The sequence below is a fragment of the Corylus avellana genome, chromosome 1 (assembly GCF_965113065.1).
Source record: "Corylus avellana chromosome 1, dhCorAvel1.hap1.2, whole genome shotgun sequence".
NCBI lineage: Eukaryota > Viridiplantae > Streptophyta > Magnoliopsida > Fagales > Betulaceae > Corylus > Corylus avellana.
The window spans coordinates 11591225-11617029 of record NC_142490.1 but is presented as its reverse complement, the minus strand read 5'-3'; the positions used below and the strand labels follow the sequence as shown (position 1 = coordinate 11617029).

At 35.1% G+C, this 25805-nt stretch overlaps 3 protein-coding genes and 1 pseudogene across 4 annotated transcripts; all 4 read right to left on the bottom strand.

The window, feature by feature from the left end:
* Window positions 1-1616: 1616 nt before the first annotated feature.
* Window positions 1617-5984, bottom strand: LOC132172223 (endo-1,3;1,4-beta-D-glucanase). The gene is made up of 7 exons (XM_059583685.2): window positions 5750-5984; window positions 4465-4486; window positions 3658-3781; window positions 3036-3126; window positions 2768-2857; window positions 2448-2545; window positions 1617-1832 (listed from the first exon to the last, which is right to left on the bottom strand). Exons 1-7 carry the CDS (start codon window positions 5982-5984, stop codon window positions 1689-1691), a joined length of 804 nt encoding a protein of 267 aa, XP_059439668.2. The 3' UTR covers window positions 1617-1688.
* A 290-nt stretch (window positions 5985-6274) lies between these two features.
* Window positions 6275-11675, bottom strand: LOC132171435 (endo-1,3;1,4-beta-D-glucanase-like; annotated as a pseudogene). The gene is made up of 7 exons (XR_015912093.1): window positions 11340-11675; window positions 9636-9657; window positions 8984-9106; window positions 8328-8418; window positions 8094-8183; window positions 7171-7268; window positions 6275-6555 (listed from the first exon to the last, which is right to left on the bottom strand). The product of XR_015912093.1 is annotated as an endo-1,3;1,4-beta-D-glucanase-like (transcript).
* A 562-nt stretch (window positions 11676-12237) lies between these two features.
* LOC148587940 (uncharacterized) lies at window positions 12238-16690 on the bottom strand. Its single transcript, XM_088513394.1, has 3 exons — window positions 15478-16690; window positions 13416-14389; window positions 12238-13131 (listed from the first exon to the last, which is right to left on the bottom strand). The coding sequence occupies exons 1-3, from the start codon at window positions 16688-16690 to the stop codon at window positions 12238-12240; spliced, it is 3081 nt and encodes a 1026-aa protein (XP_088369520.1).
* Window positions 16691-17554: 864 nt separating this feature from the next.
* Window positions 17555-25313, bottom strand: LOC132172712 (uncharacterized). Its single transcript, XM_059584266.2, has 8 exons — window positions 25088-25313; window positions 23069-23220; window positions 22823-22956; window positions 22448-22653; window positions 22156-22362; window positions 20833-20913; window positions 19812-20126; window positions 17555-17901 (listed from the first exon to the last, which is right to left on the bottom strand). The coding sequence occupies exons 1-7, from the start codon at window positions 25144-25146 to the stop codon at window positions 19862-19864; spliced, it is 1104 nt and encodes a 367-aa protein (XP_059440249.2). The 5' UTR covers window positions 25147-25313; the 3' UTR covers window positions 17555-17901; window positions 19812-19861.
* Between the last annotated feature and the right edge of the window lie 492 nt (window positions 25314-25805).

Sequence of the window (25805 nt, the reverse complement as noted above, 5' to 3'; positions counted from 1 at the left end):
AAACCAGATTTTTCCGATTCAAAATATTGTGAATCGACGGAAACCTAGCCGGAAAAGTGACGCCGGAATTGATGGTCCAAACGGTGGGTACTGTCGCCGGTGGCCTCTGTCGCCGGTGGGTTCCGTCTCCGGTGGTTCTGTCGCCGGCGGGGTCTGGGTCGGTGGCGTCTGCTGCGTCGGTGGCTCGCCGCTGGTTCTATCGGGTGGGTTTCGTATGGTCCGTATGGTCCGAATGGGTTTCAAAAAATAACTCCTCAAGTTATATAAAACGCACCGTTTTGGATGGTCCAAAACTGTGAGTTTTATATCCTACGTGTCCAATGTGAATACATAGGATACAAAAATTCCACGTAGGTGGACTTAAGTGAAACGGTTCGTTTCATTCAAATAACGGCAGTTACCAAAAATTAACGGTATGGAGTTTCTAGTAGTTTCGAGTGACCCAAGGACTAAATTTTCGAAAAAAAAAACCCAGGGAGTTTTTAATAAAGGCGCGTTTACCTAAGGATTTTATATACAATTTCCCATTTATTTAATTAGGAGTAACGTTAATTACTATATTTTTATCCTAAAATTGTCTAACAATGTTGACATGGCACTTCAAATTCGAAGGTTAGTTGGAAGTGCTACGTCAGCCTTGTTGAATGAATGTTGAATAGAATTATAATATATAACATTTCTCTTTATTTAATTACTAAGGTGTATGTTAAAAAAAAAAAAAAATAATAAATAATACTAAGGCTTGTGCAGCTTTTCTGCTTTGTATAATGGCCGGGCATCTAGAGTCCCAAAAAGACTCTCAAAAAGGTTATAATTTTGTGATGATTTGTCCATTTAAGGTGAATTTTTATGGTGCCACATTTGGTTTGTAAATACTAAAATGAAAAACTCAACTATTTAATATCTTCTACAAGGGTCTCCAAGAGACTACTTCAATCGGTTGGGGACAATATCTCGTGAAGCGGATGTCGAATTTGGAGACTTAAAATTACTTAAGAGAGGCTCTGACGATGAAGCTCCGTCGAGAATGAGAGCCATGAGAGAGTGAGAGGGATTGATGGGTATGGGATTAATGGATGGGTCTATAGAGGTCGTGACACTTCGTTTTGCTATGCGCAGAGAAGGAGAGAGAGGGAGGGAGGGAGGGAGAACAAATTTGGGTGGAGAGACCAAAAGAGGGTGGGGGGTGGCAGAAATAGACGCTCGTAGGCATTAGAATGTTTATTATGCATGGACAAAATGACGTCGTATTGGTAACTATTTACTGGCGCTTTGACGAATGCCAACAAAATCATGCCAACAAACGTTTTCCAAGCAGTAAAATTGTCATTTTAATTTTTTTCTAACAATTTTACCCCTCTAAAAATACACTAACTCCAATATCCTTTTACTTATTTTTGACAAACGTTTTCACATCCAATAAATTATTTGAAGTTGACATTAACTTTATTTTCATGCATTTATTTAGCTTAAATATTGCTTACAGAACTGAAAGGCACACAATCTTATTTATTTCTTTTTATCGTTTATTTTTTTTTTTATAGAAAAAACACAAAGAGCTTGTTAAGATTTATTCTTGGCCTCAAAAACAAAAAAAAAAAAAATTGAGGATCCTACAATACACTCTATTTTAATAATTTTGAAGGCATACATAGGATTCCAGTCCTTCCCAATTGCTAGCATCATCATCATTTCTTGACATATTTAGTTAACCAATGCAACATGTCTTTATGGGCTTCATTGGCAGCCTTCACAGCCGTCGCATCAGTATCATTGTACCTGACTGTCCATCCATGCTTAACCTTTGGATATATCTTGATAAAGTTTTTAACCTGCAAAATGCAGCATTTATTGGATTACCTTTCAAGCCTTCCAAAGTAATCCTCACTATATAATCCCATTACATGCATGATGCAAAATTCTCAATGAAGCTGATTATTTAGGTTATCATTTTAGGTAGGAGAAACTTTACTTAATTCTCATAAATTGTCATTACTTTTGCAAGTATTCTCGTAAACTTCAAAAACCCTCAATTTAATGTATTCATTTTCAATTTTTTATTTATTTTCAATTTCACCCATATGTTAGAATTTTTCGTTAAATCCTATCAAATTTTCAAAATACCATTTTTTTTTTAAAAAAATATATAAATATATAAGCAAAAATTTCACGTAAAAGGCTAGCAGTCAAGCAACATGAAGATGTGGATCCATGGTAATTACCTGCCCAAATTACTAGGAATTTGGATAAATAATGTGAGAGAGTTTAAATGGGACTCACCTGCTTGGGTAGGTGGCCTAACAGTCCAAAATTTATTTGGACAGGTAAGTCTCATATGTGCTCTTTCACATTATTTGCCCAAATTACTAACAATTTGGGCAAGTAATTGTTATGAATTCCAATCCTCAACATGAAGAGCAATTATTTTAAGTTTTGTAGATCCTTACCTTATTTTGGGACAAGACTGACTTGAACTCTTCGAGGAGTTTGGGTGGGGTGCCATTGTCTAATTCAGCAGCCAATATGGCAATTGGAACCTTAACAGCTGAAAAAGAAGAAATGATAAGCATTTAAGAAGTTTTAAAGACAACATGTGACAAAAAAAAGTAAAGCAATTACCCTCCTCATTATCTTGAAGTCCATCTCTCTTCATATTTAGTATACACATATTCAAGACTGATCCTTATTTTCCAGCAGCATTTTATATATAATCACAAAATTCATGGTTTTACGACTATAAAATCTAAATTTACATTAACAGACATACCCTTAATATCATCCACAGTGACCCATGAGGGGTGTAACAACACTGCAGCTTTAATCAAATCAGTCTTTGCTAGTTTTGTGACCACATTGCCTGCCAAACAAATTCAAGAAGTTAAAGACACAAAAACATTAACAAACAATTCAAAATACAAAACGCTTATAAAAACACAAAAAGAATTTTTACATTTATGTAACGTACTTAGAATACTTTCAAACCCAAAAGAAAAAAAAAAAAAACTCCAAAACACATTAACAAACATTTGACTTACCACCCCAACAAAACCCTGCTGCTCCAATTGCATGTATGCCCTTTTGTTTCAGAGCAGCAATTACTGGTTTAGCATCTTCAAATCCTTTGTCCTAAAGCAAACAATTATGATAGCAACAATATTAGTATGGCCATGGCACATCATTCTATATCAGTATGATCTGAAAGCAAATATTATTACATGGCTTATGAATTAGAAAATGGCAAAGAAATCATATTTACTAGATACTGGAATGGTTTAAATTAAATTTAATGGTAATTAAAACAAATAAATACACCATTAGTGGCAGTGGTTCAGTAGTCTAATACCCACGTGGTTAGTCACGCGCTAGGGAGCGAGTTCGAAACTCAAAAGGAATCACTCACTCTTGATTAGTGTTAGACACCTTGGATTCCACTGATGTCCTGGTGAGGGTGTATCAGTCTATGACTCAATTGGTCTTAAGGGAGTGCCTGTGGTTCTTTACTATCTAGGCCCCTCTTAAGCAATTTTCCGCAAGTATGTCTTACCATGGTCATGCTCAGGTAGAGTAGCTATAGTTGGTCGCCCCCTCCTAGCTTTTTAATTAGAAAAAAAAAATATATACTTCTCCAACTTTATCTAAGAAGAGTTGGGCACATACTGTTCCATGAGTTTTTAACCAGTCTGGAATTGTTCTAGAAGTATTTGCCACATAGGGATCTCCAAAAAAGAAGTCAGGAACCACAACATAGAATCCTGATCGAGCAACCTTGTCCGCGATTTTCCTTTAAAATGACAGTTGAAAGAAGTTGGAATTAGTCTTTTAGAGAATTGCCGACAATTATATGTAAAAGTGAAATTCATGCGCCTTCCAATGGGATTCAGATGCACGTCAATTATCTGCTCGAATTACTAATAATTTGAGCAGGTAACGTGATAGGTCCTACAAGAAACCCACTTGTCCAAATAAATTTTGGACTGCCTTATATGAGACTTCTCATAGTACATGCCCAAATTACTCGCAATTTAGACAGGGGAATTGCCGTGGATCCTTATCCCTTCCGATGTGTGGAATAGAATATTATTTCCTATTGTTTCTATAAATTAGAGATAATATGATTATTTGAGATTAAAGAAAAAACAAAAAAAAAAAGAGCAATAGAAGAAAATTTATAACAATAAATAACTGAATTTATTAGTAAGATGTAGTGGGGTTCGACACTTCTTCCTCCTAAAAGTAAAATTATTATTTTTCTTTTATAAGTAATCGAAATATCATTAAAAAAAAAAAAATTCAGAATGCATATATATATATATATATATATATATATATAAAAGAGAGAGAAAAAAGGTAAAAAAAAATAAAAAATTGCATGAACGTGAACTTTTTATGGCCAAAGTATGCAAAAAGCTTCATGTAAAGAATAAGAAGTTGGTGATGTGGGGGAGAGTTGACAAATGGGCATACCTCAAATGTGGTGCTTCATAACCTGCCAAGAAAGCAAAATTTCTTTGTAAGGAAATACTAATATATAAAAAATTTATACTATTATATAATCTTTTATATATTATATTTAATTTTTTATATACTACAATGGTTGTAATGTATCATAATAAACTATTGCCTTGATTCATAAAATTTTAAACTTTGTCAAAATTTCTTCTTTTCTAAGTAACAAATAAGCAAAAGATAAAATTTTTCACACACAACAAAAGCAAAGGACTAAAAATAAAATAAAATTAAGCCTGATCAATTAGAATATTCAAAGGTATGTAATAATTCAGAGACTTGATTATTACCTTCTTTCTTTTCTTTTCTTTTCTTTTTTTTTTTTAAAAAAAAAAAAATTAAAAATTAAAAATTTTATTTTTATTTTTATGAATTGTGCTCTTAATTTTTTAGCTGCACACAGAAAATAGTCACTGGGAATTATGAAACTATCATTTATTTAATAAATCTGCCAAATGGCTCAATTGCCAGCTTAATTAGGTCCCTGATGTTGAGATGCATTTTTAACAACCATAAAATTAGTGCTATTTGCCGAAATCTTAGAAGATTTAGAGCTTTAATAAGATATTATAAGATAAATAAAAGATAAGATATAATACGACATGTGTTAGGTGTAGACTAGAATATGTTGATTAACACACATGACAATTAATGTCTTTGACAATTGACACTATTAATTTTAACATTATGAGTCATTAGAAAAAAAATAAAATAAAACAAAGAGAGGGTTTGACCCAATCACAAACCACTAGCACCAATAAATATTTAGCTAAAATTTAAATAAAGAACATATTTTTTATTTTATCCGCTAACTTTTTCTAAGCATCTACATTCGAATATACATTTATTTATTTATTTTATATATATATATATACTTTCACTATTTCTAAAGAAGAAAGATAATCAGATTAATTATTTTTATTAATATAAATTATGCATTGTTTACTGTGCTCAGCAAAATATGTTGACAAATTTGCTAAAGATTGCGGTAGCTCAGCAAATTCTTAGCTATTTTGATCAGCGGGATCTAAATTTATTTATTTTTGCTAGAAAACTGGTTAAAATAACATTGTTAACTGACCCAATATGAGTGGGCTAACGTAAGCAGGGAAAACGGAAAGTTGGCCGGAATCCAGATCGGAAAAATGCTGAAATATAAATAAAACTAAAGCACGAATACATGCAAGAATAGAAGCAAACCCAGATCGGAGAGGATGAAACAAAACCGCAGGTAATTACGTACCATAAACATCAGAAACGAGTAAAATTGCTCGCTTTGAGTAAGAATGGCCACTGACATAGGTCTTGAGGCCACCAATTTCTTTCACCGACCCAGCTCCATAGCTGGAGTTAAGAGTTGGTGGGTTCTCCAAGCAGTGGCGGCTCAACGAGCCTTCTTCTTCAGCGACGTGACGGAGGGGAAGAGAAAGGAAGATAGAAAGGAGGAGAAAGGGGAAGAGTAGAGGAATCTGAGCCATGAATGAAAAAGTGAAAGTAAACACCGGCCGGCCGGCGAGTCTATCAAAATGAATGAATTTATAGAGACGTGGTCAAATGCAGGAATCCAAAGCAGATACTTTTTTTTGGGAACACGTACGTGTTAGGATGTAATTAAAACAAACTCACGTGTTAAGGAGTTAAACGTCAACGAAACTCCTCTTTCCCTGTCAATGTTCCCGGCCTAAAATGCCTCCTTTTGGGTCAGCAATTCAAAAGGACTGAAAGGCACACAACCTTATTTATTTCTTTTTATCGTTTATTTAAAAAAAACACAAAGAGCTTGTTAAGATTTATTCTTGGCCTCAAAAACAAAAAAAGATTTTGAGGATCCTACAATACACTCTATTTTAATAATTTTGAAGGCATACATAGGATTCCAGTCCTTCCCAATTGCTAGCATCATCATCATTTCTTGACATATTTGGTTAACCAATGCAACATGTCTTTATGGGCTTCATTAGCGGCCTTTACAGCCGTCGCATCAGTATCATTGTACCTGACTGTCCATCCATGCTTAACCTTTGAATATATCTTGATAAAGTTTTTAACTTGCAAAATGCAGCATTTATTGAATTACCAAAGTCATTTTCAAGCCCTCCAAATTAATCCTCACTATATAATCCCAATGCATGCATGATGCAAAATTCCCAGTGAAGCTGATTGTTTAGGTTATCATTTTATGTAGGAGAAACTTTACTTAATTCTCATAAATTGTCATCACTTTTGCAAGTAATCTCGTAAACTTCAAAAACTCTCAATTTAATGTATTCATTTTCATTTTCATTTTTTTTTTTTCAATTTCACTCGTATGTTAAGATTTTTCGTTAAATTCTGTCAAATTTTCAAAACACCAATTTTTTTAATATAAATATATAAGCAAAAATGTCACGTACAAGGCTAGCAGTCAAGCAACATGAAGATATGGATCCATGGTAATTACCTGCCCAAATTACTGGCAATTTGGATAAGTAATGTGAGAGAGTCTACATGAGACTCACTTGCTTGGGTAAGTGGCCATGTAGTCCAAAATTTATTTGAGCAGGTAAGTCTTATATGCGCTCTTTCACATTATTTGCCCAAATTACTAACAATTTGGGCAAGTAATTGTTATGGATTCCAATCCCCAACACCAAGAGCAATTATTTTAAGTTTGTAGATCCTTACCTTATTTTGGGACAAGACTGACTTGAACTCTTCGAGGAGTTTGGGTGGGGTGCCACTGTCTAATTCAGCAGCCAATATGGCAATTGGAACCTTAACAGCTGAAAGAGAAGAAATGATAAGCATTTAAGAAGTTTTAAAGACAACATGTGTGTGTTTCATGGGTACACATGGCTGTTACAGACAACCAAAAGTAAAGCAATTGCCCTCCTCATTATCTTGAAGTCCATCTAACGCAGACAGAAAGAGAACAATGGAAAATATATAAAAAAGAACAGAAAATAAGATAAACCATGTTAATCAGAATTTCACTGGTTAACAATGGGATTTTGATAGAGTCTCACCATCAAGAAGAAGAGAGCAATCATGTCTCCAAGAAAGAGGGCTACTAGGCATCTCAACATATTTTCTCAAATTTCCTTTCCCAAATGATCTGAACCCCACATTTATTTAAGAAAAAAAAAAAACAATATAAATCTATTTATTTATTGAATGTACCATATTATTTGGGAAAAGGAATTTGGAAAAATGTGTTGGGATATCTAGTATTATCCTCTAAGAAAACATATTTTTAATTAATCATAATCTGATCTCCATAGAGGACATAGAGTATTTAAATAGACATTATAAAATAAACTCTAACCCTAATTTGACTGACTTTGGACTAAGCCCATTATCTAATTATAAAAATAACTCTAACCCTATTTTGACTAACTATGGACCAAGCTCAATACTAAATTGCAAAATACAAACTCTTAAAAATATAAAACTAATTTATTATTTTCTCATCCTGCATCACCATCTCTCTTCATATTTAGTGTACACATATTCAAGAATTATCCTTATTTTCCAGCAGCATTTTATATATAATCACAAAATTCATGGTTTTACGCCTATAAAATCTAAATTTGCATTAACAGGCATACCCTTAATATCATCCACAGTGACCAAATAGGGGTGTAACAACACTGCAGCTTTAATCAAATCAGTCTTTGCTAGTTTTGTGACCACGTTGCCTGCCAAACAAATTAACAAACAACTCAAAATACAAAACGCTTATAAAAACACAAAAACAATTTTTACATTTATGTAACATCAAAATACTTTCAAACCGAAAACAAAAAAACACCCCAAAACACATTAACAAACATACGACTTACCACCCCAACAAAACCCTGCTGCTCCAATTGCATGTATGCCTTTTTCTTTCAGAGCAGCAATTACTGGTTTAGTATCTTCAAATCCTTTGTCCTAAAGCAAATAGTTATGAGGAACATGATATATAGCAACGATATTAGCGTGACCATGGTATATCATTCTATATCAGTATGATCTAAAAGCAAATATTACATTCAAGTCATGGCTTATGAATTAGAAAATGGCAAAGAAATCATATTTACTAAATACTGGAATGGTTTAAACTAAATTTAATGGTAATTAAAACAAATAAATACACCATTAGTGGTAGTGGTTCAGTAGTCTAATCCCCATGTGGTTAGTCACACGCTAGGGAGCGAGTTCCAAACTCGAAAGGAATCACTTTCTCTTGATTAGTGTTAGACACCTTGGATCAAACTGATGTCTTGGTGTGGCTGTGCCAGGCTATGACTTAATTGGTCTTAAGGGAGTGTCTGTGGTTTTTCACTGTTTAGGCTCCTCTTGAGCAATTTTCCGCCGGTAGGAGTTACCATGGGCATGCTCAGGTGGAGTAGCCATAGTTGGTCGCCCCCTCCTACCTTTTTAATTAAAAAAAAAAAAAAAAAAAAAAAAAAAAAAAATCTTCTCCAACTTTATCTAAGAAGAGTTGGGCACATACTGTTCCATGAGTTTTTAACCAGTCTGTAATTGTTCTAGAAGTATTTGCCACAAAGGGATCTCCAAAAACGAAGTCAGGACCACAACGTAGAATCCTGATCGAGCAACCTTGTCCGCGATTTCCCTTTAAAATGACAGTTGAAAGAAGTCATAATTAGTCTTTTAGAAAAAATTGTCGACAATTATATGTAAAAGTGGAATTCATGCACCTTCCAATGGGATTGAGATGCACATCAATTATCTGCTCGAATTACTAACAATTTGAGTAGGTAACGTGATAGGTCGTCCTACAAGAAATCCACTTGTTCAAATAAATTTTGGGCCGCCTTATATGAGACTTTTTATATTACGTGCCCAAATTACTAGCAATTCAAATAGGGGAATTGCCATGAATCCTTATCCCTTCTGATGTGTGGAATAATATATTATTTCCTATTGTTTCTATAAATTATAGTTAATATGATTATTTGAGATTAAAGAGGAAAAAAAAAGAAGCAATAGAAGAAAATTTATAACAATAAATAACTGAATTTATTAGCAAGATGTAGCGGGGTTCGACACTTCTTCTTCCTAAAAGTAAAATTATTATTATTTTTTTTATAAGTAATCGAAATATATATATATAGTTGGTGATTGTTGAAATATGGGCATACCTCAAATGTGGTGCTTCATAACCTGCCAAGAAAGTAAAATTTAGTTGTAAGGAAATACTAATATATAAAAAATTTATACTATTATATAATATTTTATACATTATATTTAATTTTTTATATACTACAATGATTGTAATGTATCATAATAAACTATTGCATGCCTTGATTTTCAAAATTTTAAAGTTTGTCAAAATTTCTTCTTTTCTAAGTAACAAATAAGCAAAGGATAAAATTTTTCACACAACAAAAGCAAAGCACTAAAAAAAAAAAATTAAGCCTGATCAATTAGAATATTCAAAGGTATGTAATAATTCAGAGACTTGATTATTGCCTTCTTTCTTTTTTTTCTTTTTTTTTTTAAAAAAAAAAAATTAAAAATTAAAAATTAAAAATTTTTATTTTTATGAATTGTGCTCTTAATTTTTTAGCTGCACACAGAAACTTGTCACTGGGAATTATGAAACTATCATTTATTTAATAAATCTGCCAAATGGCTCAATTGCCAGCTTAATTAGGTCCCTGATGTTGAGATGCATTTTTAACAACCATAAAATTAGTGCTATTTGCCGAAATCTTAGAAAATTTAGAGCTTTAATAAGATATTATAAGATAAATAAAAGATAAGATATAATAAGACATGTTAGGTGTAGACTAGAATATGTTGATTAACACACATGACAATTAATGTCTTTGACAATTGACACACTATTTTAACATTATGAGTCATTAGAAAAAAAAAATAATAAAACAAAGAGAGGGTTTGACCCAATGACAAACTACTAACACCAATAAATATTTAGCTAAAATTTAACTAAAGAACATATTTTTTATTTGGGTAAATATATTATAAGTCCCTGAGTTAACCCGTCAAAACTTCCTAATTTTTTTTTAGACTTTTTACTCTCTGGGTTAATCGAAATGCCAAATAAATCTCTATTGTTAAATTTTTGTAACGCCCGTTAGTCCTAATCAAAATGCACAATTTTGTCACGTCAGCATAATAATTTTTTATTAATTTAATTTGAAAAATAAATAAATAATTAAGAAATTTAAAGGGGTGGCCAACGGTGGGTTACCACCCCTAACCCCTATGGGGTGGCCGCAAGCCACCCCAGGGGTGGGCAACGGGTGGTTTGCCCACCCATGGGGTGGCTTCGACTTATTAAATAAAACTAACTAATTTTATTTAGCTTTGGCGGGTTATGTTAAGAACTTATAATATATATTTTATTTACTTATAATATAAAAAAAATCCTCTAACTTTTTCTAAGCCATTCGATTATACATTTTAGTTATTTTTTAAAAATATATATATTTTATTTACTTTCACTATTTCTAAAGAAGAAAGATAATCAGATTAATTATTTTTATTAATATAAATTATGCATTGTTTACTGTGCTCAGCAAAATATGTTGACAAATTTGCTGAAGATTGCGGTAGCTCAGCAAATTCTTAGCTATTTTGATCAGCGGGATCTAAATTTATTTATTTTTGCTAGAAAACTAGTTAAAATAACATTTTGAACTGGCCCAATATGAGTGGGCTAACGTAAGTAGGGAAAACGGAAAGTTGGCCGGAATCCAGATCGGAAAAATGCTGAAATATAAATAAAACTAAAGCACGAATACATGCAAGAATAGAAGCAAACCCAGACAGATCGGAGAAGATGAAATAAAACCACAGGGAAGCAGGTAATTACGTACCATAAACATCAGAAACGAGTAAAATTGCTCGCTTTGAGTGAGAATGGCCACTGACATAGGTCTTGAGGCCACCGATTTCTTTCACCGACCCAGCTCCATAGCTGGAGTTAAGAGTTGGTGGGTTCTCCAAGTAGTGGCGGCTCAACGAGCCTTCTTCTTCAGCGACGTGACGGAGGGGAAGAGAAAGGAAGATAGAAAGGAGGAGAAAGGGGAAGAGTAGAGGAATCTGAGCCATGAATGAAATAGAGGATTCGCCTAAATTCAGAGGACCGTAGTACCCACAGAACACGCTTAACCTCCAAGTCGCCTGGAGCTGTAATTATCCCGAAGCAGCAATTTTGCAGCCATGCACCCAGAAACTCCAGGACAAAAGTCCTCTGAAGCTGTAATTATCCTGAAGCTGCAATTATTGATTTTTTTAATTATTGATTTTTTTAATATATAATTAATTTTATATTATTACTTTAAAAAAATAGTTTTTTATTGCCCAAAACGACCCCGTTTGGGGTCGTTTTGGGCTACTGCATGGTGCGGTAGTTTTGCACTACCACACCTAAGCCGGATCTGTGAAGGTAAACACCAGCCGGCCGACGAGTCTATCAGAAATGAGTGAATTTATAGAGACTAAAAGAGTTCTTAGAGAACGTGATTTTGCGGAATGATTTGTGCTGCTTTCTCATTAAGATTAAATAGAACAGAAAATACAAATATAATCCATCACCAACTTTGATAACATAAGTTGATGTGAATTCAAAAACTAATAACATAATCCTTAACATAAGACTTAATACTAATATGAAATTAATAACAAGAGAACAAGAGAAGTAGAATGCAAACAGATGACTTAAAGATAAAGAAAGAGATGCAGTAAAACTAGAAGACTAGAGATGTAGTAAGACTAGAAGACTTCAGCAGTAACAGAAACTTTAGGGACTTCTTCAGCAGTATGTTTAACATGCCCCCTCAAGCTAAAAGGGGATGAAATCACTTGGAGCTTGGTCTTGAGATAAAGGAATCGAGCTAAAGATAAACCTTTTGTAAAAACATATGCAATTTGATCAGCTGTGGAGATGAAAGATACTTTGATGTCTCGATTGAGGACTTTTTCTCTGATGTAGTGATAATCAACTTTGATATGCTTTGTTCTAGCATGATAAACCGGATTGGCAGCCAAGGATAGTGCACTTACATTGTCACACCAGACAACTGGAGCCTTTGTAAGAGGAATTTGTATCTCTTGAAATAACATTCGTAACCAAAATAGCTCAGTAGTAGTAATTGCGAGCGATCGATACTCAGCCTCTGTGCTTGATCTTGAGACCACAGGTTGTTTCTTTGAACTCCAAGAGATTAAGCAATTACCAAGAAAAATTGCAAATCCAGAAGTGGATCTCCTATCATCTGGATAGCCAGCCCAATCAGAATCACAAAAGGCATTCAGTTGAAGGTTTGTGCGAGAGTAAAACAAGCCATGATGGAGGGTGTTCTTGAGGTATCTAAGAACTCTCTTAGCTGCTGACCAGTGAGTAACAGTTGGATGATGCATATGTTGACAAAGCTGATTCACAGAAAAGGTTATATCAGGTCGAGTTAGAGTGCAGTATTGAAGAGCGCCTACTACACTTCTATACTCAAAAGGATCAAGCAGGGACTCTCCATTCAAGCTGGACAACTGAGAACCAGATGAGCATGGGGACTTTGCAGGCTTTGCTTTTGTCATCTTGGTTCTATGAAGGATGTCAGTAACATATTTTGCTTGGCAGAGATGAAGCCCTGTAAAGCTTCGAGTAACCTGTATGCCAAGAAAGAAACTTAGAGAGCCTAAGTCTTTAACAGGAAATTCCTGCTGCATTTGCCCAATAATCTTAGTAATCAACTGAGGATGTGTCCCTGTGATAATTATATCATCCACATATATCAACATAAAAACTTTAATGTTGCCAGTGAGAAAAATAAATAAAGAAGTGTCAACTAGAGAGGCAGTGAAGCCTATATCAAGTAAGTAGCAAGACAATCTATGAAGCTAGGCTCGAGGGGCTTGTTTGAGACCATGATTGCCTTTTGCAGTTTGCACACCATTTTAGGATTCTCCTTGTCAACAAAACCCTTTGGTTGTTCCATATACACTTCCTCATTGAGAGAGCCATGAAGAAATGCATAAGAGATGTCCAACTGTCTAATTACCCAGTTGAAATGGACTGCCAGAGCTAGTATAATTCTGATGGTGGAAGGTTTTATGACTGGACTGAAAGTCTCAGTGTAATCAACTCCAGAGGTTTGTTCAAAACCCTTTGCAACCAGTCTAGCTTTAAATCTGTCTATTGCACCATTAGACTTCTTCTTGATCTTATACACCCATTTGTTATGAAGAACATGTTGGTGAGGTGGCCGAGGGCACAAAGTCCATGTTTTGTTGGAGAGAAGTGCCTTAAATTCAAGATTCATGGCATCTTGCCACCTGGGATCAAGAGCAGCTTTACTATAGCAAGCTGGTTCTGACTCGGGTAATACAGTATGAAAACTAAGCAGTGGATATCTAGAGGAGAATATCTTGTAGTTAGAAAAGGTTTTAGGTTTGAGGTTTCCTGTTCTAGACCTAGTAGTCATTGTGTGAGATGGTTGAAGAGGAGATTGGGCAGCAGCTATTGAGGTAGGGTTTGGTGCTACAGAAGTGGATGAGTGTTGATCTATTGAGGGTGGATTTGAGAGGAGATGTGACCTAGATCTGGTAAGCATAGGATGTGATGGCTGAATATCTTGGGTTGCTGCAGTAGCAGCTGGTTCATCAGCAGGAATGATTGGTGCAGTAGGTGATGAGTCAGTAGTGGGAGGAGGTTGAGTGGCAAAAGGAGTATTTGCTGATGAACTTGGACAGGGGTTAGTATTGAAAGTAGACAAAACAGGTAAAGGGAAAGGAGAATCACCTTGTGCATGCAGCTTGGAAGGAAATTGTGCAGCTGCAAGATCCTTAGCTGGAAAAGAAGTCTCATCAAACACAACATGTCTTGATAGGTAACCTTTGTTTGTAACTGGATCAAGACATTTATAACCTGCATAGTTGTAACCTAAAAAGATACAAGGCTTAGATCTATACTCAAGTTTGTGGGCATTATAGGGCCAGAGCAATGGGTAGCATAAGCAGCCAAAGACTCTAAGTCTTTGGTAGTCAGGAGCTTTAGAATAGAGTTTAGAATAGGGAGACATATTTTGAAGAGTGGGTGTAGGCAACCTATTAATGACAAACACTGCAGTAAGAAAAGAATCAACCCAATATTTATTTGAGAGGTGAGAGTGGGCTAATAAGGTTAAACCGGTTTCAAGAATGTGTCTTAGTTTTCTTTCGGCAAGACCATTTTGAGGGGAAGTATAAGGGTAGCTTTTTCTATGTTCAATTCCATTGTTTTTGAGGAAAGTTTGGAAGAGATGGGATGTGAACTCTCCTCCTCCATCAGATTGGATTGCTTTAATGGATGTAGAGAATTGTTTTTCAACTAGAAGTTTAAACTTGAGGAATGTATCATAGGTTGCTGATTTTGTGTGTAGGGGATAGATCCATGTGAATCTTGAAAAATCATCCACAAAAACTATATAATATTTGTATCCACTGATTGATAGTACTGGAGAGGTCCAGATGTCAGTGTGAATAAGTTGAAGAGGAAATAAAGAGACACGGGTAGATGGAGAAAAAGCTTGTTTCTTACTTTTACCCAATTGGCAGGAACCACAAAGCAAATTTTTATTGAAATTTGAATCTGAAACATAATTTGAATGCGAAAGAGGTAAATTGTTATCTCGAACAACTCGAGTAACTACATCTTTAGATGGATGACCTAACCTAAAATGCCATACTAAGGATGATGTTCTTATTCCTAATAAAGCTATAAAAGACTTGTTGTTGTTGTAAGACTTCCTGCCCAGCTTGAGAGGATACATGCCATTCTCACTCTTCCCTTCCAAGAGGATTGCCTTTGTCTGAAGATCAATGATTAAAAAATGAGATGCGGTTAGAATAAAGTAGCAAAAATTATCTACACAAAGCATTGAATTGAGACTAGATTTGCAGCTGATTCAGGACAGTGTAAGACATTATTCAATTTAAAACTAGAATTAGAATGAGGGGCTTGAAGAGTGGTAGAACCAGAATTTGCTATGGTAAGAGCTGTACCATTCCCCACGGCAACAGTGTCATGTTGTTGAAAACGTTCCTGAACATTAAGGTTCTCCAAGTCTTGAGTAATATGTGTGTTGGCGGCACTGTCAGCGAACCATTGAGGGTCTTCAAAGGCATTGTTGGATTGCGCCACCATTGCTGCCAATTGAGGAGGAGGGTGTCTTCCTTGATAGGAGTAATCCATCCTATTGTAGCAATCTAGTGCTTGATGATTGACTCTTCCACATATTTGACATGGCATGCGAGATGGCTGACTAGTGCTAGGAGTTGGCAACAAAGCAGGTGTATTATTGTACCTTGGAGTAGGAGCATAAGTAGGAGTGTTGTACATTGGTGCAGGGCAATAAGGAGACCTTGGACCAAGAGGCCTGTTGTACCTTGGGGCTGTGGTGAATGTAGGGGCAACAGCAGAAAATTTGGCACTAGGTGGTCTAGAACTGAAATTTCTGGGAGGATACCCACCACGATCCTTGAATGATTTCTGACCTTGTTTCTGTGTAAACAAGGCAAAAGTTGAAGTGTCAACTGTTGAGGCTTGCTGTTGATTGATCAATGTTTCATGATTGATGAGTTCTTCTTGGAAATCATCAAGAGAGAGTTGTTTCTCTCGGGTTAGGAGGGAGACAGTGGTGACAAAGCTGTTGAAGGAGGGATTGAGGCCATTGAGAAGGAATGAGATGAGGTCCTCATCAGAGATAGGTTTTCCCACAGCAGCTAGTTGATCAAACCATACTTTGGCTGATTGAATGAAGTCTGAGCAGGTCAAGGAGCCTTGGTGAAGACTCAGTAATTGTCTTTTGAGATTGGCAATTCGAGACCTAGAATCATTAGCAAACCTGGTTGTTAGGGCTGACCAGACTTGTTTGGAAGTATCAAGTCCATAAACTGTGGACAAGACCTTCTCAGATAATGTGACATTGATCCAACTTAGGAGGCATTGATCCTTTCTATTCCAGATGGTGAATTCTGGATTGAGGGTTTCTTTACCACTGTCATCAGTGATAAATTGAGCAGGGCATGGTTCGGTTCCATCCACGATGCCTAATAATTCATGGGTGCGCAAGATAGGCATGAATTGAGTTTTCCAACCAAGATAGTTTGGACCTTCAAGCTTTCCATTGAATTGAGAAAGGGTAGGTGGGGAAAAAGAAGGAGCATAAAAGGAGGTATTGACTGCCATAGAAGAGCTGTTTGTGTGATGCAGGAGAAGAAGGGAAAAGAAAAGAAAGCAGCTTAAGAAAGAAGAGCTATGGGGCGTATGCCTATATTGGCTCTGATACCATAAAAGAGTTCTTAGAGAACGTGATTTTGCGGAATGATTTGTGCTGCTTTCTCATTAAGATTAAATAGAACAGAAAATACAAATATAATCCATCACCAACTTTGATAACATAAGTTGATGTGAATTCAAAAACTAATAACATAAGACTTAATACTAATTTGAAATTAATAACAAGAGAACAAGAGAAGTAGAATGCAAACAGATGACTTAAAGATAAAGAAAGAGATGTAGTAAAACTAGAAGACTAGAGATGTAGTAAGACTAGAAGACTTCAGCAGTAACAGAAACTTTAGGGACTTCTTCAGCAGTATGTTTAACAGAGACGTGGTCAGATGCAGGAATCTAAAACGTAACGTGGTCAGATACGTGTTTTTGTGATCACGTGTTAAGATGTAATTAAAACAAACTCACCTGAAAATACAGAAAATATTTTTTTAAAATCATTTTACATTGAAACAAACGGAGCGTAATTGCGCAACAACATCAACATGTCACATAACTACATTCACAACTTAGCTGCCTTGTTCTTAATTAAACATCCCTCCCAACAGGCCCACACCCCCTAAAGATCCCTTTCTTAAGTCAGTATACCCTTCCCCCAATGATTTCCCCCATATTTGCTTGGTGGAGGGAAACTTCTCTTTTATGAAAACTTAGGAAACATAGAAAACAGCATACTCAAATTCTATTCTGTCACCTTTCTTCAATTTTCTCAGCACCCAGACAATCAAACAAGGGAGAACTCAAGCAGAAAGAAACCAGTAACCCAAAACCAATAGTCATATCAACTAAATACATCTTCGTGAGGATGTTCTCTCAAATTTTCTCAAAACCAACAAATAAGTGTCAGACAATGTTATTATATTGTTAATGGTTTAACAATATTTAGCTCGAAGTTCTGTTTCTAGAATTTAAACTTTGTACACTCTTTGGGTGCTTTGAGAACAGAGCAAAAAGAGACATTTGGTTGTTGTGCGTTGTGATTATGGTCCACTAATTTTCATAGTAGGTTTCTGGTGCTTCGGCTGTGTCCCCTTTGTAGCAATATCTGGGAGGAGTTGAGGCCCTTCTAATTCATCAGCCCAGTTGAAGCTACGAAGATAATCCTCCTGCAAGTAAGTAAATTCTTAGTTAGACACGAGTATCAGAATGTGATTAGCAACCCATCGGCTATCTTGTGTCTGACCCATCTACCCTTTACTCAGTATACTATAAATCAAATAGTGCCGTTTGGACCGTTTGCAACAAGTCAGAATCGATTCACGACATATGTAGTAATGACAATCTGCCTGACTCAGCAGCACAACATCTATGTGGCGAACAACTCAAATGATAACTCACATATGAAACCATATGACAGCAATGCAGTCCATGTCACAGCAAAAATGGTCCATGTCATCCAAGGTTGATGAAACAATATATATAAACAAGGATATTTGGCAGAATATGTTCGACCAAAACTTTTGCAACATGTTAGATTATGAACGCACATAATGCAACCTTGACACTCTGCCTGACTCAGCCAGCACTATTCCCCACTAAACTATGGTTTTTGGTTAAATGCTCAGAATATTACAGGCTCAGTAAATAAAGCATATAGTGAATATGATTTATGTTACGCCAACTGGTCATGCAGAATAGATGATTTTTTTTTTTTTTTTTTTTTTAATAAGATGGGAACCCCTCCAAGGGCCTCCACTTGGAGTACACACCCCTGTTGGGCAAACCCCGGACCCGTGCATGATAGATGAAACATTATTACAAGAATGATTAATATATGTCACCAAATATGAATGGAATATTAAGTGTACAAAATATTTCACTCATTTGCAGACCATATAACGGCATAGTTGAAGTCACAGTAGGTCGCACAGTAAGTGTACAAAATAGAACACATTTTACAGCAAGGATGACATTTGATAAGCATGACCCAAAGCATATAACACTCATGATTTGCATCACTGTCAAGGCTTAAGCTAATTTATAAGGTTACATGCAGATAAAAGCAACCAAAATACAGTAGACTGTTTCATCAAAAGGGCATGTTATAAACAAAGCTAACATTGGCATACCCTTCAACGAATTTAATTTGAAACACTATATGGTACATAACATTTAAATAATCAAATGCACATTTGTAATGTGAGTAATGCACACTGACAGCCCCCTGGCATGATTTGTGGGGGTAGCTGACAACCCCCTTCCCCCTTTTGATTTTTTTAAGCAAAACGTGAAGGGGGAAGGGGGGTTGGCTTTCTTCCTTTCAAGTACAAAGAAACCCTTTTCCCCTCAACTCTTAATTGTGGAATCAGAAGAAGCATTGCAGCAGAGAGGCCAAGCAGATTGCACAATTTTAATAACAGAAAAATTTGAAAGAATAATTAAGTACATCTTGGATATCTTTCCCCCCTGATTTTGCAGATCTCCGAATTTAATCCTGCTTAGGGAGCATTTCAGCAGAGAGAGTGTGCAGGCACATATCAATTTATAAGAGAAACTTGGTAACTAGAAGTTCCCTTCATTTCAGCAGCCAAATAAATCTCAAATGGTGAATCGGACTGAGTAACTAAATTGCTCCACTAAGGAAAAAGAGACTCCCTCTCTCTCATCCCCCACCATGCCCCATGACATGTAGCCCACCAAGAGGCCAAAATGTTGAAGTCATCCTATTGTAATGATGTAAACTTTGACTGCATATTTTTCATCACTTTTCAAGAGGAAAGTATCAACAATATCAAAGAAAATTTGATAAAACTACAATTTTTTTTTTTTTTGGAAAATACATTTTACCCCCCGAACTATCCACCTATTTGTACTTTGACCTCCAATGTTTAAAAAGTAACACTAGACCCCTCAAACTTCCAAATTGTTGCAATTCGACCATTCTGACTTTTTTTTCCCCAAAATGCTCCCATCCCAAGTTAAAAAATAATAATAAATTAAATAAATTAAAAAAAAATATTAAATTATATTCCCTCTCCAACCCCAATAAAAGGTAAACAAAAAATCATAACCTTACCACGCTCCTTGAAGATTAATAAGTCTGGCAATGAAGAAAGAAATCAACTGCTAAGGCTGCATTGCTTGGCTTGAGTCCAGACACCAACACCTATTGTTTGGTCTTGAAATCTCATAAAGCTCATCAGGGGTCATCTGCTCAAGTTCTTTGGCTCTGAAAGAATCAAAGTTGCATGTAATGTTTTGGGAACGGTAAGCAGCAGTTGATATCTCAATACCACCTTTCTGATGATCAAGGGCACGCATTCTCTTGTATAGTCGCATTACAGACACACAATCTTCATATGGATCATGAAAGCCTGTCTGGATATCGTACCTGCAAAAGCAAAAACTAGTGAGCCTAAATATTAATTAGGCATTTAAAGAGTCAGTGCTAATTTTACAAGTAAATAATAGTATGACTTCTATGTATAGTGCATCAAAGAGGTCCCTACAACAATTGGAATAAATGAACAGGATAAGAGCAAACTATTTTTTTTTTAATTAAATTCTGCAGACAAAATCATGATCATTCACAACCAAGTCAGGTATGCTTGCTGAAGATTGCAAGAACTATGAGCTAAACAAGTTCAAATTTGATGTGTACCACAACACATATACCTTAGAGAGAGAGAGAGAGAGAGTCTATCTTTGTCCTTTCTTGAGGTCCCTTATGTTTGTAATCATAAGATGTTTCCGTTCTTTCAACTTTGAACAGGAAAAGAATGTTTAGAACAGACAAAGTGAAACAATTCCCTAAAACATCATAAGCATTAAGAGAGTGATATTGAATGTTCCATTTAGGCAAATGAGTCAAATTTATGGTTTCCATTATATAACTAATGAAAGCAAGGAGTTGTGTAAAAATTTTCATGAAATTAAATTTGATATAATCACGCATGTTTTAAGAGAACAAGAAAGCATTACGAGCACAATTCTAATTGGAGAAGTACAAAGTGTTATGACCAAGATTCTTATGATAAAAACGTTCAAAAAATCCAAGGAAACGTCAAGATCATTAACAACTTAGAAGAAGAACTTGCCCTAGATATGTGCGGGTGAGGTACTTGAGTGAGTGGCTAACCAGATTTGTTTTCATCAATGGACGGTATTTTGCTGTATCCCTGCATTAAAAAGTAAGGTAAACTGTCAAGCACAAAGGCGAGGGGGATTTCTGCACAAGAAAATTCACTCTTGATTAAAAAATTGTCATGTCAAAGTAAAAGGTATAAATGAGTTCAACTTGACCAACCCCAAAACTCAAAAGCTTGATTCAGCAATTTTTATCTTGAGGCAAAGCTTTTATGCCTAAATTGAAGATATGCTATTGAAACACTTATCCGTTTGGTAAAATTTTGAAAAATAAATTTGGATTTTGAAAAATGTAAAAGTTGTGAATTGATTTGATGGGGCCCAGATTTGAAAAAAATTGAGAATTGATTTGGTAAAATTTTGGAAAGAGTTTTGTAAAACTTAAAAATTGGAAAATATTTTAATTAAAAAAAATTATAGAAAGAACAGACTTACTGGCCATCGCACCACTTTTTTTTTTTAAATGAACTTATTATTTTTTTAAAATAATGATGTTTGGTGTTTTATTTCTTTAAAAATGTTGGGGTTTTGAGAAGAATTTTGTAGTTTGAGAAAATGTGTAAGTGGTGGGGCCAGATCTGAAAATCCGTTTGGTGAATCAGTTTTGAAAAGAGTTTTCAACGTTTGAAAACCACCAGTTTTCTAGAACTTTTCCAAACGCACCCTTAGTTTCTGCCAAAAAAATTGCAATGATCAAGGCCAATGCTTAATTTTTGCTGACCTGAACAAAAAGACGTGGAGCCTTTAGGCCAAATGATAAATGCCAAGAAAAAGTAATAACGCAAACTTCTCACATACTTTTGGCAACCTGGAAACTATGGATAATATTTAAGGAGGTACAAGAATACTATGTATATGCTTTATCCGTCTAAGATCCAAATACACGTTTAAGATGTGCTTGGAAATTTTCTTTTTTTTAAAAAAAAGGACCATTTCATACTCTTAGCTAAAAATAAAAAATAAAAATTTATATTTTACAATTTATATTTTATTGTTTAAACAATGATGTGTGATTAGTACTTTAAATTCCTCATTTTTTTAAAAATTTTTTTTATAAATGAATTTTAAGAAAAAGAAATATAAGCAAAATGATAGCGTTTTGACCATTACAAGCAAAATGAAACCACAGGCCCTGTTGGCTCGAGGCTTGCACTTTCATTATATATTGATTAGATTATAAATTGCACATGCATCATGTATATTTCTCCAGTTGAAATTTTAAAATATGCTTGATTCATAAAGTAACTCAGGAATAAAGAAAGAGTTTCTAAAACCTCAGCAGATGATTGGGATAAGTCATTATCAAGCAATCCAAATCATGCTCCAGTGAATGCCCCACAAGAAGCCTGGCCCTTCCACCATCCAACCTTGCCCTCCCAATGGACTCTCCATTGTACAAAATTTGCAAAATTTTTTCTTCAACTAATTTAAGTGGCAATGCATCTCTTAGATGCTCTTCTGTTAACCCAGTTATTTCAAATCTAAAAATATTAATATTAAAATGATCAGCAAACACATTCTTGATATTTCTCAAGAAATCAAAGACAATATAGAGCTTACATTTACCTGTAATTTGTGATGGGAAGTTGAGGGAGCACATAAGTGTGAAAAATGACATTCTCATCTTCATCAATTAGGCAAACCCTAGCACAAAGGTCCAGTGATCCATCACTTCCACCACCAACCATTTCACAATCTATAGCAACTGCTTCAGGACCTCCGCCATTTTGGTTTACAACAGTTGGGTCTGAATACACCATTTTCACTGTTCCCTTGAACAGTTCAACACAAAATTTATAAGACCAAGTTAGCATGTCTGGATACAATTGCTGCTATGACTTCTTTTGATTGATCAAAGGACAATAACATTTACAAGTACCAGAAAATGATAAAGCTTCTAGTTTTTGTATTGTGTGCTGAATTTCTTACTAATAAACTTACCATTGGAGCAGGTGCAGATAGGCAACACCTTTTCTTATGCTCACAGACAGAACTAGGGCTATCAAGAACTTTCAAGCAAAGATCACAACCTTGTTCAGAGAAAATCTTTGAACAAATTGCATTTGGCAATGGACCTAAACGTTATGCGAAATTTAAAAAAGAAACTATGAGACAAGCAAATTAAGAGATAAATCAGAACAAATACACAATACTCTGAATCAGAACGTATATGAAATAATAATTCACCAGTAAGATGCTCTCTAAGTGATTCAAAAGATCTGCAGTGCTTTTGGCACACCCCGCATCTAGGCTCATGAACCGAGTGGTATGAGACCTTCATGTGCTCAACAAGATGCTCCTTTTTCTTATACTGCTTGTAGCATGCAGAACATTTGTGCCTGCAGACAAAAAAAAAATTGTGTAAAAAATCTTTCAAGAATTTGGAACCAGCACAATATGTCGCATGTGCAACACATAGAAATAACCTCAGAGCAATAACATTCACTTGGATACATCAAATTTTACGGCTCATCAAGATGTGTTATTATTATTCCTATGAGTTCAAATTTGCTACACTATTAAAAGAATGGGGTTCAATAACATGAGAAGACGAAAGACTATAAATAGTATGTGATTCATTCTAATGCTGTACATAAGGAAGTATGCCAATGCGAGGGGAAAAGCATGGTTTTAATAATCGGACCATTGAGAGAACTAGAAAAGTAAGAGGTTAAAGGTTCAGAGCTCCAACTGGGCATTCTACCAGAGTCAGACCTTGACATCATAAACATTTAAAAATATTAGCTTATAAACAAGAATTAGTTGTTATAGTCAAAGTGATAAAATGAATAATATATGTACTTTTGGTTTAATGGTAAAAGCGTAAGTAAAATGATTATGAAAATTCGATTTACAGTTGTAGCATTTATAGATTTTATGTTTTTGAGTTAATTTTGTTTCCAAGAACATGTACATATATGATTTCAGAGTAATAGTACATGATGTCAAGTTGGCCTACTGGTAAAACCATTAGATATCTATTTCTTTGCCTGGTGATGGTGAAACAGCCTGTTTTATGATTGGTACAACTAAGAATTGACTAGCTCAAAGGAGAAAATCCCTCAAGCATACTTGCACACATTCGCAAAATGTGGAATCTAAAATCAGTCATCATCAAACTAGCAAGTGGATGAAAATTTGAAATCAAATCAACACTCCTGATATTTATAATCCCCACAATCGCAGTTTTGTTTTATATCTGAGAGAATTATTGAATCCTATATTCCTAGATAGGAGAACGTTTGGAAATCAAACCTCGCTAACTTAAATTCACCAACGTATACTAACATTAGTGCAAGACATTGCAATTTCGTTTACTTTTATTGTTTCATATAATAGCAATTGCAATCCATAACATTAGGGACTAAATAGATTAGATGTAGTGATTTAATGAGATTCTCTACCAAGTTGCAAAAATTCTGATTTCACAAACACTGTTCTATCTTGGTGCACCTAAAAAATAGAGCATTAAAGGACAAGTGCCAGGGCTTCAAGAAGCAGCAGCAACAACCAAAACAAACCGCAAATGAAATGTAGGGCTAATAAGAATGATTCCAAGAATAGCTCATTTCTATGTTCCTGAACATAGATAAAGATTATGAAAACCACCAATTCTTAACTAATCATACTCTTGCTTCCGTTAACCCTTACCCTTTTCAACTACCCGTAGAAATCTATTGCACCCCTTTCAATAAAAAAGGCATGCTAAAGATCATACACCAGTACATTACTGAACATTGTCTGAATGTACAAACCACAGAAAATTCTAAATTCAAAAGCAACAAAAGTACTTCTAGAAGACTAAACAAACAATGCATAATTTAATTTCCCCACCCAACCCGCCCTCCCCCAACAAAAATAAAATTAAAACTAAAATACCTTTTCTTTTTTAGGCATTTTCTCAGTAAGCTAATAACCTCCAGAAGCTGTATTACAAATTTACAAATTACTGAACATAGATGCACACCACAGTTCTAATATCGCATGACAGATCTTAAAGATCGCTCGAAAACAAAGCAAGCAACTTGCTGCTTCCAAACATTCAAAACTCAAAATTTCCCATTTCTTTTCGGGAATTTTGAGAGCAACCAAGAAATAAAAAAAAAAAAAAAAAAAAAAAAAAAAAAAAAAAAACTTCAAAACTTCCGCGAAAGCTCATAGCGGATTGCATAAAGAAGGGTGAGAGAAAAAAGAGAGAAATGGGACCTTGTGGTTCGGGTTTTGGGGAAGTCTGCTTCTGACTGTGCTTCTACTTCGAAGTCCATGGAGAATCTGAAAGTGGCGGGAATTTCGCAGTGTAAAAGTAAGACAGAGAACGGTAAATGCTGGTGTCTGGTGAAGAGGTGGAATTTTTAATTTCTGTGAGAGAGCTGGGGTTAGGGTTATCCTTTCTATCGGTGGGGAGTTTTTTAAAATCTAAAATGTTACTATGTTTTTTGTTTTCTAAAAATTAAAATGTTACTATTTCATTTTTAAAATATGTCAAATAAAAGAGATATGGTGGAATGGATGATATCTATCTCATTACTTCTTAGAGTTGAGAATAACTTCAATGTAGGTGGTACACACACCATTTACCATCTCACACATAGAACACACCTAAAGAAAAAAACACAACCACATTGAATCAAGATGGGGTGGCCACGCGCCAACCCCCACGAATCTGGGGTGGCACTGTGGGGGGTGGCTACAGCCATCCCATGACCTGGATAGGGTGGCCGAAGAGCCACCCCATGGCCTAGGGGTGGCCAACCAGCCACCCCAAGTGTTGGAGCAGTTACCCCTTCAATTTTTATTTATTTTTACAAAAAATTAATTAATTTTTAAATTTTTTTTGGCTTATATTTGAAATGATTTATTGTGGTTGTATTTTTTTTTTTAAGTGTAAGTTTGGTATAATGGGCTGAGGTGTCATCACCTAATT

Excerpts from the sequence above, each read along its gene's own strand:
- LOC132172223 (XM_059583685.2), bottom strand. The coding sequence starts at position 5,984 with ATGGCTCAGATTCCTCTACTCTTCCCCTTTCTCCTCCTTTCTATCTTC. Across the intron at positions 3,127-3,657 it reads GGTTAAAAACTCATGGAACA|GACAAAGGATTTGAAGATGC; the intron begins GTATGTGCCCAA and ends TGTTTGCTTTAG. Across the intron at positions 1,833-2,447 it reads CAGTCTTGTCCCAAAATAAG|GTTAAAAACTTTATCAAGAT; the intron begins GTAAGGATCTAC and ends TGCATTTTGCAG.
- LOC148587940 (XM_088513394.1), bottom strand. The coding sequence starts at position 16,690 with ATGGCAGTCAATACCTCCTTTTATGCTCCTTCTTTTTCCCCACCTACC. Across the intron at positions 14,390-15,477 it reads TCTTACCATAGCAAATTCTG|GTTATAAATGTCTTGATCCA; the intron begins GTTCTACCACTC and ends ACAACTATGCAG. Across the intron at positions 13,132-13,415 it reads ACAAGGAGAATCCTAAAATG|GTTACTCGAAGCTTTACAGG; the intron begins GTGTGCAAACTG and ends CTTGGCATACAG.
- LOC132172712 (XM_059584266.2), bottom strand. The coding sequence starts at position 25,146 with ATGGACTTCGAAGTAGAAGCACAGTCAGAAGCAGACTTCCCCAAAACC. Across the intron at positions 20,914-22,155 it reads TATCCCAATCATCTGCTGAG|GGATACAGCAAAATACCGTC; the intron begins GTTTTAGAAACT and ends TTTTTAATGCAG. Across the intron at positions 20,127-20,832 it reads CTCACCCGCACATATCTAGG|GTACGATATCCAGACAGGCT; the intron begins GCAAGTTCTTCT and ends TTGCTTTTGCAG.